The 17,892-nt window shown below is 48.7% G+C and overlaps 1 protein-coding gene across 2 annotated transcripts in view; it reads right to left on the bottom strand.

Moving 5' to 3' along the window:
* The window catches only part of LOC147630565 (autophagy-related protein 13a-like), a 58,956-nt gene extending 43,811 nt beyond the window's left edge, over positions 1 to 15,145 (bottom strand). Inside the window, exon 1 of one of the 2 annotated variants that reach the window (XM_086810478.1) lies at positions 12,084 to 15,145. In XM_086810478.1, the coding sequence (XP_086666604.1) occupies positions 12,084 to 13,838 (1,755 nt within the window). In that variant the 5' untranslated portion in view covers positions 13,839 to 15,145. The remainder of the gene's footprint in view (positions 1 to 12,083) is intronic. The other variant, XM_086810477.1, reaches the window with a different exon arrangement.
* Between the last annotated feature and the right edge of the window lie 2,747 nt (positions 15,146 to 17,892).

Here is a 17,892-nt window from a genome sequence, read left to right as displayed (position 1 = left end):
TTCTTTCCATGTTTCATTTTCAGATTGTGCATACTCCAGGAAAGAAAAATGTGGTGGCCGATGCACTATCTAGGAGGCCTTATGTTGCTGCAGTCTCAGTGGCCTCTCATGGAGACCTATCTGCTATGAGAGATTTGTATCATTTGGATGCTGATTTTTGCCATATATGGACTGATTTGATGGCTGGTCATTCACATGCCTCTTATGTTATCAACGAGGGTTATCTCATGAAGGATAATTGCCTATGTGTGGTAAAGGATTTGCGTCCAAAGGTTATGGACGAATGTCACGCTCCACCTTATGCTGGTCATAGAGGTATTATGCCTACTACACGCATGATTCAGAGGTATTTCTTTTGGCCGAGCATGCGTAAAGACATTGAGGCTTATGTGCGTGCATGTATTACTTGCCAAAAGGTGAAATTTGACAGGCAAAAGCCTCTTGGTTTGCTTCAGCCATTGCCTATTCCCTCGCAACCTTGGGAAAGTATCACGATGGATTTTATTATGGATTTGCCTAGATCCCAGCATGGGAATGATGCTATTTGGACTATTGTGGACAAGTTTAGCAAGCAAGCTCATTTCTTGCCCGTTAAGAAAACCATTAAAGCTGATCATATGGTAAAGCTTTTTCTTGCTAATATTTTCAAGCATCATGGTATGCCTAAATCCATTGTTGGGGATAGAGATCCCAGGACTACAAGCCTATTTTGGAGGGCTTTGTTTGATAATATGGGTACTAAACTTGAGTTTTCATCAGCTTATCATCCCCAAACGGATGGCCAAAGTGAAGCTGCAAATTCAGCCGTGTTGGATTTATTGAAATGTTATGTGGCAGATCAAAAGACTGCATGGGAGAAGTATCTTCCACTTGTTGAGTTTGCCTACAACAATACAATCCATGCTTCCACGGGAAAGGCTCCATTTGAGATTATCTATGGCAGAGTGGTATTGCTACCCATCCTTCGTACCAAGGATGAGATTTTTGCAGCTGATGAATATGTTCGTGACTTGGATGTTGCCTCTGGTCAGGTGCGGACAGCCATTGCAAGATCTCGGGATAAGCATAAAATGGCTGCTGACAAGCATAGAAGGGACATGGAAGTCAAAGAAGGTGATTGGGTATTGCTGAAATTTGAGAAGGCTAGGCTTCGGAAGAGACCAGGACGAGAAGGATCATATCCTAAGCTTTCTCCTCGCTATTATGGACCCTTCAAGGTGATTCAGAAGATCAATGAAGTGTCCTACAGGCTTGCTTTACCTATCACTGGAAGATTCACAATGCTTTTCATGTGAGTCTATTTCGGAAATATGTAGAGCCAAATCCTGAAGAGCCTGTCACAGAAGATCCACCAGAGATTGAAGAGCTTCAGGAGATCCTCCAACCAGAACAGATTGTTTTTCACAAGGAGAGAAAGCTACCTGCAGAAAAGCTTTCCAGGAGATACCTTGTGAAGTTTAAGAATTATTTGTCTTTTGATGCCAAGTGGGTAAATGAGGATTATTTTGTTGATTACCCGCAGTTGTTGCAAGCATATCTTGAGGCTTTTCAATTGAGGTCAACTCTTTAGAAGCCCGGGGGGATGTCACCAATTGGCCGACCATTTGGTCCATCTCCAGTTTTTGCGTGTCGTTCACTTGCCGGTGTCTCATGTGAAGAGGCCAGTATTTTTGCTGACATGGACGGGAGCCAGACTGGTGCCACCCGTGTGTTAGCAGGATGGTGTCGTATGGACGGGAGCCAGACTGGTGCCACCCGTGTATGAACTGGACTGTGTTCGACCCATGGGATTGTCACGCCATGAAAGAGCCAGTATTCGTGCCGTGTTTTGCCTATGGGACTGTCACACCATAGGGAAACTCGTGCCTGGAACTGTGTCTTACCTATGGGACTGTCACTCCATAGGAAGACCAGGTTTTTATGTTTTTATGTTTTTATGTCGTGCCAGTTTTGTGCCGACAGATATTTTTTACTTGTTCCATGAACGGGAGATATGTCCATGTTACTATTTGCACATGCACACATGATTTGCATGTTTGAAACTGTTTTCGCATGACATGTATTTTTGTGTTTGCCTGCTTGACGTGTTACTTATTGAGCGGGGACGCCTGCCAGTGAGTCGTGAAGTCTGCTTTGTATTCTGACGAGTTTTGGTGCATGTGAACAGGTGGTAAGTATGTTGCACATGTTGTTTTTATTATTTTATTTCTAACCTTTAGTTTTATAAGGTTAAGTGTTCCCATTCACTTAAATGTGGGCACCCCCCTTTGGGCACCCACTTAGGGACCAAGGTGGGGAGCCCCACTTAAGTGAGTGTGGGGGTGGGCATGGTCACCTACCCGTACTCCCCACCCACATGCAAGCGTAGAGTAAACTACACTTTAATTTTATAAAGAAAAAGCTCCCTCCTTCAAGCGTGGACATCACCCGGCAATCAACCTTCTTACGTGAGATAACCGGCGACTTTACCTCTCTAGCGCATGTTTTCATGAAGGCGACTGCTTCTGTTCCCTCTGCTGCTGGCTGCGCCTCCTCTTCTACAGGCGGCTAGCGCTGATTGCAGGTGGTTGCTTTCACCTCCTACCGGCGGCTGTTTCTACTTCCTACAGGCGGCTGCTTCTACCCTCCTACAGATGGGCTGCGCCTGTGTACAGCAGCCAGGCGTACTCCCTTCCAGGCGACTCTGAACTGATGCGGCTGCTCCCACAGGGGACTGAATACCAGCAAGCTGCGTTGTCCTCTCCTCTGCGCTGGTGTTAAATGCAGGCTGCCCACCCACTACAGGCTGCGCCTGTTTTACCTGCAAGGCTGCCCACTATCTTCTTAGTTGGCTGCCCTTTTTCTCTTGCAGGCAGCTGTGTGTGTACACTCTCTTCATAACCGGCTGCTCCTCCACACCACCTTCTTTCCACACTGCAATCGGGTAAGCTCTCCCTTGCAAGTGGGTGCTCCTCCTTTCACAGCAGGCGGCTGTGGTCTCTTGCAGTGGTACTTGTCTTGGAGGTGATTGTGTCTTCATCAAGGTGTTATATCTTCCAAGGCTACCTCTCTGTTTTCTACTTTGAAAGAGGTTGCTCATCTTCTCCACCGGCGACTACAAGAAGACTTCACATCCCCTGGGTGGCTTCATCTTCTACACAAACACCACGAGTATTGGTTTTCTATCAGCCATCCACAAGTAAGTGAATTTCAGATTTAAGTAAAGTATTTTGGTGTTTAAATCTGATAAGGGATTCCCGACTCCCTCTACGGCCACACCCGTTCGGTGCCGGGTTGTCCAAGCTATATTGGCGAACCTCGGTCCAAAGGTGCTGAGATCGGGAGAGCCAGGCGTTAGTACGAGAGCGCCTGTTTGTGCGTGGTCTCGGAACACCAGTGAGGCGCTCTCCGCGGAGTCCAGTGAAAGCACAGGACCGTAGAGATTGGACCACACTAGTGGTCGTTCTGCTTCGAGCTTCTACATCGAAATTCGACTTCGAGCCTACTTGTTTGGTACTGTTTTCATATGTACATGGACATCATCTGGGTCTTGGAACCCATGGAGCATTGTATTTATTTTTTTTTCCGAGAAAAGATCCTTTCATTAGTTATATAAAAACGCCCGTAGGGCTACAAAAGATCTCTCCTGCTCCTAAGAGAGATAGAGCAGCGAATACATCATGGCAGCCTGGGAGACTCTCCCTAGGTGCTGCAGAATACAAGCATCTGTACAAAGAACTGAGCGGCTAAATCATACAATAGGGGGGGGGGGAAAGCCAAACAGGTGGCCTGTAGTGCCAGCGGGGGGATCCCGTGTGTAAGGTGTAGAAAGGGCCACAGCGCCAAGTGGTGTGAAAGGCCTGGCGCCGTAGGATCGCCTCATCCGGGATGCGGTCGTACTGTCCTCGCAGGGTGTGAATCAACTCCTGCCAAATCCCCCGTACAGTCTCTGCTGGTGGCTCCAATCTCCCCTCAAAGGCCGTAAAGCACAGGGCCCTCCAGGTGAACCAGATGGTGAGGCTGCTGAGGAGCTCCCATCGTAAATCCCTCTCCTGTGTCCAGCTGGCGAACGAGAAATCCGGTGCTGGAACCAGGCGAGGCTGGCCCCTAATAAATCTGATGGCCTGACTGCCCTGCTCCATCTCATAGCCCATAGCAGGCCCTGACGAAGTCGACCAAGCAGCGGCACCCCACGTAAACATACCCTCTGGAGAGAGGGGGGCCAGAATACGCAGCATCCGCAGCCAAATCTGTTGTGCCTGAGGGCAGTCCCAAAGGCAATGTCTCTGTGTCTCCATAGGGTGGCCGCATCGGACGCAGGCCACCGGAAGACCGCTGTAAACAAGCCAAGTGTCAACTGCTGAGCCCTTGTGGGCGACCAGCCACTGAAAAGCCGAGATCCTGCGGGCCTGCCGACTAGCCCAGAGCCGAGCCCAGAAATCCTCAAGGAACTCCTGTGAGAGTCCCTGTAGCTGCCAATGCCCCGCTGCTGCCGCTGGAGAAACCGTCCTCCTCGCCGTCAAAATATGCTGCCCCAGCCGAACAGTATACTGGAAAAAGGTGATCTCTGTGGCCTCAAGGGATGCATAAGGATCATGCCACTCGTACTCCCCGGGGTCCCACTGTAGCCGGGCCAAGGGGCGCGCTGCATATGCCCATATGCGCCAATCCGGGAGCACATCAGCAGGGTCGGGGTCAATATGCCACTTCCGAGAAGCGGCGGCCACTACCCGAATCCTCTGAAAGGTGCACTCTGCAACCAAAGGCGACTCCACCTCCACTCTCTGGAGTCTGCCCTCATCCTGAATCTCATAGTAGAAGCATCTGCCATCCTCAGTGCTAGCTCTGACAGCAATCAGGATCTCCAACTGTGTAAAGGCTCCCATCCACCGTGGGGCCACTGGCTCGAGAGGCGTGAACCACTCCTCTGTGAGTGCCTCCTGTATATCATCCCTCATAATCAAACCCCCTCTGAAGTGACTCAGCCTCTCCACCTGGATCTCCTCTGGTAGACTGCAGAAAGCCTGCCAGTCTCCAAAACATCGAGCTGGGCCTGCCGCTAAAGGTCCCCAGGCTAGACGAGGCCGAGAACCCAGCATATGACCCTGCTCCGTGCGAACCGCTGGGCTCCAGATGAGCGGCTGTCGGGCCCGCTCCTCAACACAAGAAGGAGGCCGCTGAGAGAGCCCCGGTCTCAGCAGCTCCCAAGCTCTCAGGATGCTCAAAGCAAATCTGTCCTCCCATCCTCTACTGAGGCCTGTCCTCCTCATCTCTATGAAGATCCAGCGAATCTCTGGTGCCCAAGTACCCCCTGCTGGGGGCGCCCGAGCCTGTAGTCGCTGCAAGAGAAGCTCTTTCCAAGGCTCAGCGCCTGGAAGCAACCCCCGAACAATAAGCTTCCCCAATAAGGCTCTACTCTGATCGACTGGATCTATAATGCCCAAACCGCCCTGAGCCAGCGGAAGTGTAATAACTGCCCATGCAACCTTTGCCCGAGCTGGCTGACCGTCCCTCCCGGACCACAGAAAGTTCCTGATCAGCCTCTGTACCTGGCTGATGCAAGAGCTCGAGAAAATCCAGCAAGACGTAATGTACCACATGGTCGCTAATAGCACCTGATTTGCCACCACCACCCTCCCAGCCAAGGATAGTCGAGCTGTACTCCAATACAATAGCTTCTTCCGAATGCTCAGAAGAAGCGGAGCAATCTGCTGCTCAGGTGACAAATCAAGGCCAATCTGGCATCCCAAATACCGCACTGCTGTGCCTGGAGGAATCCATCTAAAACCGGGGTCCGGGCTCCATGCCGGAGTGGGAGCACTACTGATCCAAAAGGCCACTGTCTTGCGCCAATTGATCAGTGCTCCCGAAGCTGCACTAAAAACCTGGAGCGACTGCTCAGCCCGAATAAGATTGGCCTCATGGCCATGCAAAAATAAGCCCGTGTCGTCTGCAAACTCAGCATCAAGCAGGTCCTCCCCCCGGACTGGGAGCTGCAGTCCTCTCAAACCAACCTCTTCTGCCGTCAAATACATACTCATAGCCTCCGCAAAGAAGAGAAAAAGGAAAGGGGCGAGAGGACACCCCTGACGGACTGATCTGGTCAGCTCAAAACTCGGCCCCCGTCCTCCTGCAATCAGCACCTGGCTGCGAGCTGTGGAATACAGAGCTGCCACCCCTCTGATCCAACCTGGCTCAAAGCCCAGGCGAAGCATAGTGCCCTCTAAGAACCCCCAATCAACTCTATCGTATGCCTTCTCAAAATCGAGAAGCATCACGACCAAGTCCTCGCCAAGAAATCTAGCTCGGGCCGTCGCCTCCCAGAAAGTAAAGATGTTGTCAAGGATACTGCGCTCCTTGACAAATCCTGTCTGAGTAGCATGAATCAACTCCCCCAAGAAGGGCTGGATCCTCAAACTCAAGGCCTTTGCCAAGACCTTGTAGACAGTGTTGAGGATCGTAATAGGCCTCCAATGCCGAATGTCATCTGATACTCCCTCCCCCTTGGGGATAAGATAGATCAAGCCCTCTGAAAAGCTCTGCGGCATCACCCCAGTGTCCAAAACATGCTGAAAGCCCTTGCGGAGGCCTGGCCCCAAAAGGTCCCAATAGCGCATAAAAAAGGCCGGCGTCAATCCGTCCTCCCCTGGGCAACTATGTCGCGGCAGGACCCTCAAGGCCTCGGCAAGCTCAATCTCTGACAGAGGCGCACCTAAAACTGTACGCATATGGTCTGTGACCCTCCTCTGCACATGGGCCCACACAGTCTGTCTGCAAACATCTCGATCCTCAGTGGCTGGCTCCGCTGAAAGCAGGTCACTATAAAATGCAGTAGCAATGGCTCTGATCTCCCCGAGCTCAGTAGCTACCGATCCATCCGGTCTACCCAGCTGGCGGACTCCTGCTCGCGCATGACGGGGTCTAGTGATCTCAAAAAACTCTCCAGTCACTCTATCACCACCTGAAGGCGCTGTAGCGAAGCAAGGCTGCGTCTCAACCGTTGCTCCCGCTCGCGAATCTCTCCCAGTCGTGTCAAAGCTGCAGCGTGTAGAAAAGAGCTAAGATCAATGAGTCCCTGGGCACACTGGCCCGCTACATCCTGGTCAGAGCACTGACTATCATGCCAGATCCTCTCAATGTCCTCAGCGAGACTGGGATCTGTAAGTACCCTCTCTGGGATCCTCAACTGCAAGCTAGGCTCCCGGGTCCCCTCCTCCAATGCCAATATAAGTGGTGCATGATCTGAAAATGAGGTGCCAGCGAGAATGCCGACGGAGCCCCCTCGCTCCCCTAACCAGTCGCCCACATAAAAGCGATCAATCCGTGATAGATTAGTCCCTCCCTGTCGGCGATCCGACCAAGAGAAACTAAGACTGTCCTGAGACCGGGAGAAAGCCCCATGCTGCCATGCATCAGTGATCCTCAGTGACATGCAAAACCGGTCCCAAGCTGCAAGCTCCGTGCCGTGCACTGTAACATGACTGCCTCCCACCCTATCTGCCGGGTCCTCAAGCATGTTGAAGTCTCCCCCAACACACCAATGTGCGGCCTCTGGCAATGCATCTGTAACCTGAGTCCAGAACTCTGCTCTGGCACTAGCATGATTGGGCGCATAGATGTTGAGCACACCCAATAGCTCATCATGCATCCTCAGAATGACATACTGTGCTCTACCAGGCACAATGATCCCTCGATCCACAATGGCCTGCCGCCATACATCTGCAATAACCATGCATACTCCTCCCTGTCCACCCAAAGGACCAAACCCTGCAGACCAAAAAGTGTCCCATCTACCAGGCATCACCGAACCATATCTCCGGATCCTGCTCTCACCCAAGTGGTGCTCCTGCATCATCAAAATATCAATGCTGCCACCAACCAGGCATCTCTGAAGCTCCTGCCTCAAGCAGCCTCGATAGCGTATAAAGTGTGCTCCGCCAAGGCCCTGTGCATTCCATGAGATGATCCTCATGGATGCCCTGCTGAGGTGGATGCTGTCTCAGCCGTACGGCGGGCCTTCGCAAGCGGCTTGGATGGAGAGTAGTCCCCATCTGAACGGCTGCGAATCTGCCCACCCGGTGTACTGCAAGAATCCCGGATCAGGCGCCAGTGGCTGTGGCCCATGGCAACTGCCTCCTGCTCTGACAGAGCAACCTCGTGTATACTAACATATCCAGGGTCGCGTGCCAAGTCTGCCACTATGCGCACGACCAAATGACGAATCCCTGAGGTATCCACACTCCCGGGATCCAAGAAAAAATGAGCCAACTCCCAAAGTCGGCCTATCACATCTGTCACCTCCAGATCGCTCATGTGGTGCGAAAACTCAACTGCCTGAGTCTTCAAAGTGCTGAGAGCGAGCTCTAGAGTCCACTCCCGGTCACAAGGTCCACAAAGAGGGAACGAGAAGGCCACCGCTGAGTCTAGTGCCTCCTCCCCGCGGGCCGGAGGTATCACTACATGAACGCGAATGGGTGCTGGCTCATGGGGGCCCTCTGCTCCAAAAAGCCGTGTGAAAGTATAATCAAAAGCCTCCGAGCGCTGTCTAATGCCAAGACGACTCAGCCGACTGCGGATAGATGAAATCCGTGAGGCCCTAATCGGCATAGGTCTCCTCTGTGATGCTCGAGCGAGGTCAGTGCTCAGCGCTCTCCGGACTGCAGGTGAGCGCCAGGGAACTGCCAGGGCCTCCCGGGAAGGTGAGCGGGCGGAGGGGGAGGAGGGGGAGGCGAGGGAGGTGGAGAGGGAGCCGCTGCCGAAGCCGGAGCGGAGGCGGGAGGAGGCGATGGTGGAAGCGAGGCGGAGGAAGGGGACGGGGGAGGGGGGGGTGAAGAAGGGGGAGCTGGCATCTCCTGGTCCTCAGTCGCTGCAGGGGTCTCCTCCTGAAGGGGAGCGAAGCTGTTCCTCACGGGAACCCAGTGAGGCTGAGACTGTGGCTGCTGCTGCAGCGGTCTCTGGGCGTGCTGCTGTGGCTGTCTCCCTCGGCGGCGCCCCTGTCCAGGCTGCCACTCCGAGGTCTCTGGGGCCTGAGCAGGTGTCCCGGAGGCAGCCTGCCGAGCCGAATCTGTGGGCGGGCCATCAGTAGCCTGCTGCTGTGGTGCGGGTCGAGGTCTCCTGCGAGGGCAGGCCTTGGCCAGATGACCGACCTGCCTGCAAATGAAGCACTGGTTCGGGAGCCCCGAGAACTCCACTCTCTGATCTATCCACCCCCCCCCTATCCTAGGTAGCTGAATGACCTTAGGAAGGGAGGAGATGTCAGACACCAACACTCTGACCGAAGGTAGCCCCGCTGCTCTGGCCACCACTGAAGCAGCTGAGGGGCCCGTCTCTAGTACCGAGCCCACCAATGCTCCGAGCCTGGAGAGGAGCGGAAGATACTCCCGGCGGAGACCAGGGAAACAAACTGTAACATGGAAGAGGCGCTCTCCCTGCTCCGCCGCTGCTGGGTCAAATCCATGCTGCCAAGGTCTGAAGAAAGCCCGAGCACCCCTGATGTCAAGGGGACTCATGGCAAGGACCTTGGCAACGCTCTAGGCGGCCTCGAACTCGATCTGATAATGTCCCCGGCCCAGAAGCTGTACATCCAGGATCTTGCCCACATCTGCAAGAAGGCGGGCCTGAAGAAGATCCCTGATCTCCCCTCTGCTGGGGCGAGTGCCGACTATACGGCAGATGGTGGAATGAGCCTGGAGGCGTTCCACCTCTGCGGTGAGGCTCGCTTCCTCTTCCGGCGAAAGAGAAAGCCTGATGGGGGTGACCTCGGGGGCGGGCGAGGGGGCTGCGGATGAGTCCCTCTGAGGCGGGGCGGGAGGAGCCTCCATCAGAGTCTGAAGCTGCGGCGAAGGCGAGGCGAAGGCGGAAACCTGCTGGAAACGAACTGCACACAGAGAGGCGGGATACGGAGCGAAAAAACGAAACAAAACCCCAAGGGAGGGGCGGAAGCAAGAAGGAGAAGGCGAATGATAAAAAAGAAAAAAGAAGGAGGGGGGGCGGAAGCAAGAAGGAGAAGGCGAATGATAAAAAGCGAAAAAAAAAACCCCAACAAAGGGGACGGCGGGAGTTGCGCGCAACTGGGAAATGGAGGAAGCGAGCGGATGGGGGAGGATGAGGCGCAGCAGAGTGGGGGCACGAAGACAAGGGGAATGCGCGAGGAGAGGAAGCGAGGCGGAGCTGAAAAAAAAACAAGGGGGGGGGGGGGCGCAACAGCGGAAGCAGGCGAGGGGGGCTAAAGAAAACCCCGCGGCGGGCAATGGAGGCGGAGGGGGGGAAGGAACGATGGGCAAGCGGGAGGGCGAGCAGAAAGGAGGGGGCGACAAGCGCGATGCAGAACCACTGGCAGGGGCGACGGGAGCTTCAGCGAGCGCAAGAGCAACGTTTCATAAACATTCAATTTCTTTTAGAGCATTGTATTTAATAAATACTCCCAATAAATATATCATATATTGAGGGGGGGTCGGCCCGTTCCGGCCCCAGTGCTGGTAGCCATCTTTCCATTTCATTTCATTTCAATTTCAAGTTGTATTAAATTGTCCATTTCAAATTTCTGGTTTTAAAGTTGTGCTATTAAGCGTGTGGGTGTCCAACGGAGTCTTTCCCACTTGACGGGATCGGTTTCACCGACCATAGGGTCTTGCACTTTTCTTGTAAAATCATATCCACGGCACCCAAGTGCGGAACGTACGTGACAAGCAAAAGGCATTGACAGGGAGGACAAGATTTGTAGACTTTGCTCTAAATAGGTTGAGACAAAGGAGCATTACATTTGGTGATGCCCAGTGTACTATATAAGGTCCATGGGAAATTTTCGGCCCACTGTCTAGTCTAGGTCATTGACTTTCCTCATCAGCGTTGCCTCGGACTTTACCTAATGGAGCTCAGAAGATACAGAGACACTCTCCTTCAAAGAACAGAGCCCAGCTCCGGACTATGGACTCTCCATTTTTCCCCTTAAGAGTGAATAAAAAAATATTGGCCTGACCAATGAGAGCTGGGATTCTAGATCCATGTAACATGGATCTTTTTGTCATATCTTTGCCCAAATCTCTTAAGACAATAAAATAATAGAGTCCATATCTTTAAAAAATAGAGAAATGTCAAATTTCATGTCATAAACTATTCTTTCATGTCAGATGTACCTTGTGGTCAGCACATGGAAGATTGAAAACCGAATTTCATTTTTTTTTCATTTTTTATGTTCAACTTTTTACTTTCCCTCCTTTTGCATCTCACTACCTTTTCATGTTCCCCCTTTTTTGGTGGAATTCAATTTCAATGGCCATATGATAATAGCAGTTTTATTTGAGTTCTCTCTCTCTCTCTCTCTCTCTCTCTCTCTCTCTCTCACACACACACACACAGCACACAGCACACGCACGTGCATTCACCACATGCCCGTGTACACACCAGTGCACACGCACGTGCGCACACACACAAAACCAGTAAGGCTGGACAAAGACACTTCACAGCTGTCCATCACGAGCTCCTTCCAGGTACGTAGGGGGGCAGCACCAAATGATGACCCCGAGAGGCATTGGAGCCCAACAGACCCCCCAGGAGAACCAGATGGCATACCGAGCCGATACACAGGCAGTCACAACTGCCCAGTCACCCTGGACAGAGCCCACCAGCTACAGCACACTTGACGCCCAGTCTTCTGGCCCACAGCAGTCTTTTATGCAGCAGCTTCAAATCCCGGAGATTCTTCAGCAACACAAGGATGCCTCTCCACAACCAGTGGACATGGTGACCCGCATGGACTCACCTACTCTGGACGGATAGAGAATGTCCCCCCTTTCCACCCCCACTACTATCCCACATCAGTCTGAGATTAAGTTGTATCTTGTACTCACTCATAAGAGCCCCACATTGTATTTTGAACTCTCATGTTGTACTCACATGTATCCACATGATCACTATGATGATGAGATCAATGAGTAGCTAGTCCTTTTCAGGACTCAATATTTATGGATTTACCGTACGACTTTTAGTCTCACAGACCCATTGGGTCATTTGAAGACACTAATACAACTCTCTCTCTCTCTCTCTCTCTCTCTCTCTCTCTCATGAATGTGGCAATGAGAAGCAAAAAGGGAACGTTTAAAAACCTGTTGAGCATGATCATCATGCAGCACGTTCAACTGCAGAGGTGACTCGAATGAACTTGATTGATGTACATGAGATAGCAACTGTGCTGAATATCTGGGACTGTCTGAGGAGCTTCTGAGAAAAGCTCCAGTTTTCCTGGCACTTGGTGAAAGAGGAGGAAGCAAATTTCGGCTGCGTTGATGAACATCCCCTGTGATAAATTTTGACCCCCGTGAATGAGAAGGCTTTGGTATACTTACTGGATCACTTCCTGGATACAATGTAGGGGGTGAAGGTGAAGGAGAAGGTGAGAAAGGTGGAGAGCAACGGTTGTCGATACTGATTGGCTGTGATCCGTGTTTGGTAAAGATTGTTGGGTGGACGCCCAAAAGACGATCTGCAGAAGAGACGGGAGAACTAAGAGGTGAAAGAGATAAATCTGATGATGGGCGTTTCTGAGAAAAGGGAGAATAAGGTGAAGGCATGTAAGGGGGCGAGGGGTGAAACGGATTAGAAGGGGAGGGTGACCTACTTATGCGGTAACAGGGTGAAGATGGTGGCTGAAGTGCTGGTTGCATTTGGTTTATTCTTCCACTCCAACTATGCCGTCTCCCAAGACCTAGGCCCGGAGGTGAATTCTGTAGTGATGAGGGGACAGAGACCATGTGTATACCTCGGTTGATGGTCATACCACTTGAGGGCAAAGAGTGAGGCTCTCCTGTGAATCTTTTCAAGGGATCAGTAGTTGGGCTGCCTACATAATCTGGTATAATGCGAGGAAGTATAGAAGTAACAACTTCCAAAGCAATCACAGCCGTGGTACGACGATATGCCACAGACAAGCACATTCTCCCATATGCAGTCTCTACTGGAGTGAAACTGTACACTGACATATCCCTTTTCTCATGCTCAGAGAAAAGAGCAGCTGATGATAACACTCTATAGCTGAGAGAGAAGTTGCAGCAGTTCAATGGTGAGTTTGATAACCTAAACAGACGGTATGCCGGCAAAAGCCTGCATTTGCTATACAGAGAGCGAAGCATTACCACCGTCCTTTTGTACACTGCAGGCACTTCTGTTACATGTGTGGGGAATATACTTCCTCCTCCCCTTGCTGCACCTTCACCTATTTCAATCCTGGTCTTCTGCGACCTCGATCCTGACCCCGATCCTGACCATGCTTCCTTGCTATCTATTGTCACTTCTTGTGCTTCACCTGCTCCTATGCTGCCTACCCTTTTCACATCCAGTCCAGCTCCTGCATTTGCACCAGATGCGCCCTTGGAACCCGTCGGACTACAACTGAACGAACTGCCTTTCTTGCGTTGCTCAAACTGCACCGTCCACCTCTCTAGGACAATTCCCTCACCTGCATTATACGAAGTAATTTCAGCAGTTCCCTTCGATGATGAGCCTCCCTTTGCCCAATGTTGATGATTTAATGGTGCAACTCCTGGCAAGGATGGGTTCCTTTCAGCAGATTTAAGCTGATCAAGTACTATATCTACAACCATGGGGTCAGAGAAGCTCCTGCGCCATGGCTCGAAGTTCTCCAAAGCGGCTGTACAGTCACCAAGAGCAAGGTTGAACCATCGATCTCTGGTTTTTGGTCCAGAGGACGATGAGGAAGTAGAAGACCTTAAACAATCACCTTCTCCACGAAGAGCAGGTATTCTTGATTCTAAAATAATGTGCAAAATTTTTGCAAAAAATTCCACAACTATTTGTTCTACTTTGGATCTCTGTGGTGCATGGACTGTTGAGGAGGAGGCCATGCTTCAATACTAATCTCCAGCTGCACACACTGTGATATGCCTTATGTAGCTGCCTAATACACTAAAACAGCATCACTTCCAAACATCTAGAAACAAGCGTTTTCTGATGATCATCAAAGTAAATTATGACTTTTTTGAGTTGGTCCCTGGGCTCTTAGCCAAACGAATGTCCTCAAATGTGCCGGCACCTGGTCATAAAACCTTGCAAAAGCACCTGGAGTCCTTATGCCAAAGCCAACAAATCAGCCCGTTGTCGCACCACCCCTCGGTGCCAACTTTCATGGCTTACACGAGAAAAGGCCCAACTCCTTTACACAAAAACCTGTGTTGGCTTGAAAAAACAATGAATCTTTGCTGCTTTATTCACCCTGTGTTTGCAACAAGCAACTGCCTTATTCACCCTGTGTTTGCAACAAGCAACTGCCTTATTCACCCTGTGATTGCAACAAGCAACTGCCGCTGTCCCGATTTAGAAAGAACATGGCCATGTGAAAGATGATGTACATGTATGACCATATGAAAGATGATGTACATGTATGACCCTTATGAAAGGTGATGTACATGTGAGGGAAGTACAAACAGGGGTAACAAATCCAGCGGCGCATCAACTGGCTTCAGCAAATACTGAATTAACTACATGGCATCCAAGCTCTGCATCATGCCGTGTATGACTGCAGCTGTGGGTTCCCTGTAAGCCGTACAGACCCATGTGTCTGTACAGTGGCTGTGGAACAATAATTGCGTTTTGTTGCACCACTAGGATGGATTTGGGGCAAGAAAAACGCCATCTTTTAAGATAGATCAACAGAATTGTTTGACAGAAATGGAGTTCGCAGCAGGCAAACGGAAGCCTGTGAGCGGTTAGAGCAGAAGTGGGTCTTGTCTTGAGAGATCCCACAAATCAAACCCAACAAGCAAAAAATGTGTTTGCGGCGAATGCAGGAAAAGCAAAGGGACAAGATTGAAGATAAAAACGAGGATGAAATTATTTTGGGTTCCACTAATTTGGGCGATGAGAGAGAAAGAGAGAGAGTGCACCTTTATTGTTGGATCTTGGTGGTGATAGAAAAAGGGATGCGGGTCGTAGAAGAGGGTTGCCGCGTCTTTGCTCTGGTAGTAAGAATCTCTCTCCCTCGCCCTCACACACAATGGTGCCAATCAGTGAAAAAGCCCATGAGGGGATCCAAATTTTAAAAACAAGCATAATAGCTCAAGCCCGGGCATGGGATTACACTACATGCCCCGTTGTGTGTCTCTCTCTATACACACGTGGGGGAGGACATCACATGTGGAGGAGGACATCAAGAAAGGCGAACACGATACAACTCGTACCCATACACACACATAAGCATATTGCCGACCATGTGAGCACCTTCTCTACTCCCCAACTTGCTTCCTCTCTGTGATTGACAAAAAAAATGCCCATCAGTCACTCAGAATAGTGCTTAATAGCATGTGAACCTTGATTCCTCATAGTCCCCTTGATCTTGGCCCTAAGAGCAATAAGAACACATTCAAACCCATCTGTCATCCCCGTGATGTATCATCTTGCCCTCGAGGCGGCAATTATGTAAGTTTTGAAGGACCTACCATTGGAAAAGGGGGAAAAAAACATCCCCATGATGTCCAAAAGTGTCAAGATGAGTTTGGTAATTCATAGATAACTCTTGAAAATGATATCTTGCATCTTCAAGTTCATTTGCCACAATCAACATCACATTACGAAGTCTATGGTATATCACGCCATGCTTCTAAAGATATTTGCTTACCCTACCACCCATCACTTTTTTCCTTTTAGATGTGAGGATACGCTTGTGCAAGGAGAGGAGTATCTCCTACCCCCACCCCCTCCTTATCCATTGCACACAACCTTCCCCTTATGATCCTTTAGAAAACACAAGAGGGGATGTGAACAAGAAGACTTGGACCACCTTGCCATGCGTAAGAGGGCTAAAGGAGTTATATAATTTTAGATTGCATTTCCTTTTCATACATAAGCATGAGGGGGTAAATTATGTGAAATTTGCACTAGATTACATGCCCTTGTCAAGTGAAGGCAAATATTAGCAAAAGGGATAATAAATTTGGAACATTCAACAAAAGCTTGCTTAAAGTGTGGCGACATCTTGTTCCACACTTTGATGCATCAAGCACTTGAATTTGGAGCCATGATTAATGGTTTTATCATTAATTACACAAGTGAAGGCATCTTCTTCATCTCTTATTAGACATGCATAAAGCACTTGGGTTTAGACTACAACGTGTGCTTAAAAGCCACCAACAAAGAATTGGCCTTTTAGGAGGGGTTGAACTTGAAATTATCTCTTGATAATTTCAAGTGGTTATGCAAGGACTAGGCTCGTAAATATGATGCAAAGCTTTTTGAAAACAAATTTGTTCACATCAAAAACTTTGAGATCATCCTTTTGATTGTCTTCTTCTATGCTCAAATATCTCGTCACAACTTCCTTATTCTTTCGAGCCTTTTCACTAATAATTAAAGAAAAAGACATTTGGAGAGATTGTTGAAAAGTCATTATTTATTTATTTACTTCTTTTTTAGGGGTTTTTCGTGTCCATGTGAAGAACACATTTGACAAGGATTTTTATGATGAATTATTGCTAGAGAAGACAATGATTAAGGGGCCATATGTTGTGATTTGTAATGAATTGTCTACTTTTTTAACATGAAATTTCACTTAAATACAAAGAAAATGGCGTGCTAACTTGTGGCCCTAATCTTATGACATTCTTTCAAAGTTATGTACTACATTATTTGTTAACTAATCGATATCAATCACATAGATGTTTTTTTTTATATCATTTTTTGCTTGCTTATATATAGCTTTTTGCAACAATAAGTGGTAAGGATGAATATAGTAGTGTTTTCCACAATCTCTATCACATTCGCTCGTTTATATAAGTGTTTACACAGTGGTAAGGATGGATATACACAGTGCTTTGCACTAATATGTGGTAAGGATGGATATAAGTAGTGTTTGCCCCCACAATTGCTATCACATTCGCTCATTTATATAAGTGTTGACATGTAGTGGTAAGCATGGATATGCATAGTGTTTGCCATGACTTCTATCACATTCACTCATCTAGACCTTCAAATTAATTGCACAAGAGTTAAAAATATATGTGTAGCATCTCCTTAAAAATATATGTGTAGCATCTCCTTAAAGTTTTGGAAATAATTCACACTATGTGTAGCATCTCCTTAAAAATATATGTGTAGCATCTCCTTAAAAGTTTTGGAAATAATTCACACTATGATTATCAAAGCATATATGTAACTATAGAATTTAAAATTGATATTTATAGGCGTTAGGATAATAATATAAATGGATAAATTACAAACCACTAAATCTCCATGTTTATCCTCTTGTAAATGCTAAAAGAAATCCAGCTCTTGATAGTTTTATCAAAATGACATGGCGGTATATTGTTATCACAACATGATGCCACTTTGTTTGATAAAGAAATCCCATGCAATTCTTTGTTATGCTCTTTGTACTTTAGATGTTGATGGCTAACCTTTCATGTGTTTATCATGATGCACTTAATTCTTAACCTATTAGTACAAAATACACAAATCTTTAACATGTACAAGATGTTACTTATTCATAATTAAGGCACGTATGCAACCTCCCTAGACAACTGAAACACACTTTAGATTATGGTTCCTTGTGACCAAAAAGCACTCCACTTAGTGTGAGTAGTGAAACTGTTGCAACATTGATTCACTTTTATATGTGCTTTACTAATCCACCATCCACAATTTTGATATAAAACCTTGCTCTTTCCACTCCTAAATTTTATCCTGCTCTAATGCCATCCTTAATCTTGTTCCAATTTCCTTCTACTCTAATGTCATCCTTACTCTTGTTCCAATTTTGATATGAAACCTCACTCTTTCCACTCCTAAATTTCCTCCGATTCTAATGTCATCCTTACTTTTATTCCAATTTTGATATGAACCCTCGCTCTTTCCACTCGTGAATTTTCTCCTTCTCTAATGTCATCCTTAGTCTTGTTCCAATTCCTC

This window comes from Cibotium barometz, chromosome 16 (assembly GCF_041138505.1).
Source record: "Cibotium barometz isolate CiBa-2024 chromosome 16, ASM4113850v1, whole genome shotgun sequence".
Classification (NCBI taxonomy): Eukaryota; Viridiplantae; Streptophyta; class Polypodiopsida; order Cyatheales; family Cibotiaceae; genus Cibotium; species Cibotium barometz.
Note: the sequence above shows the minus strand (reverse complement) of the source record. Positions and strands in the feature narration are given on the sequence as shown.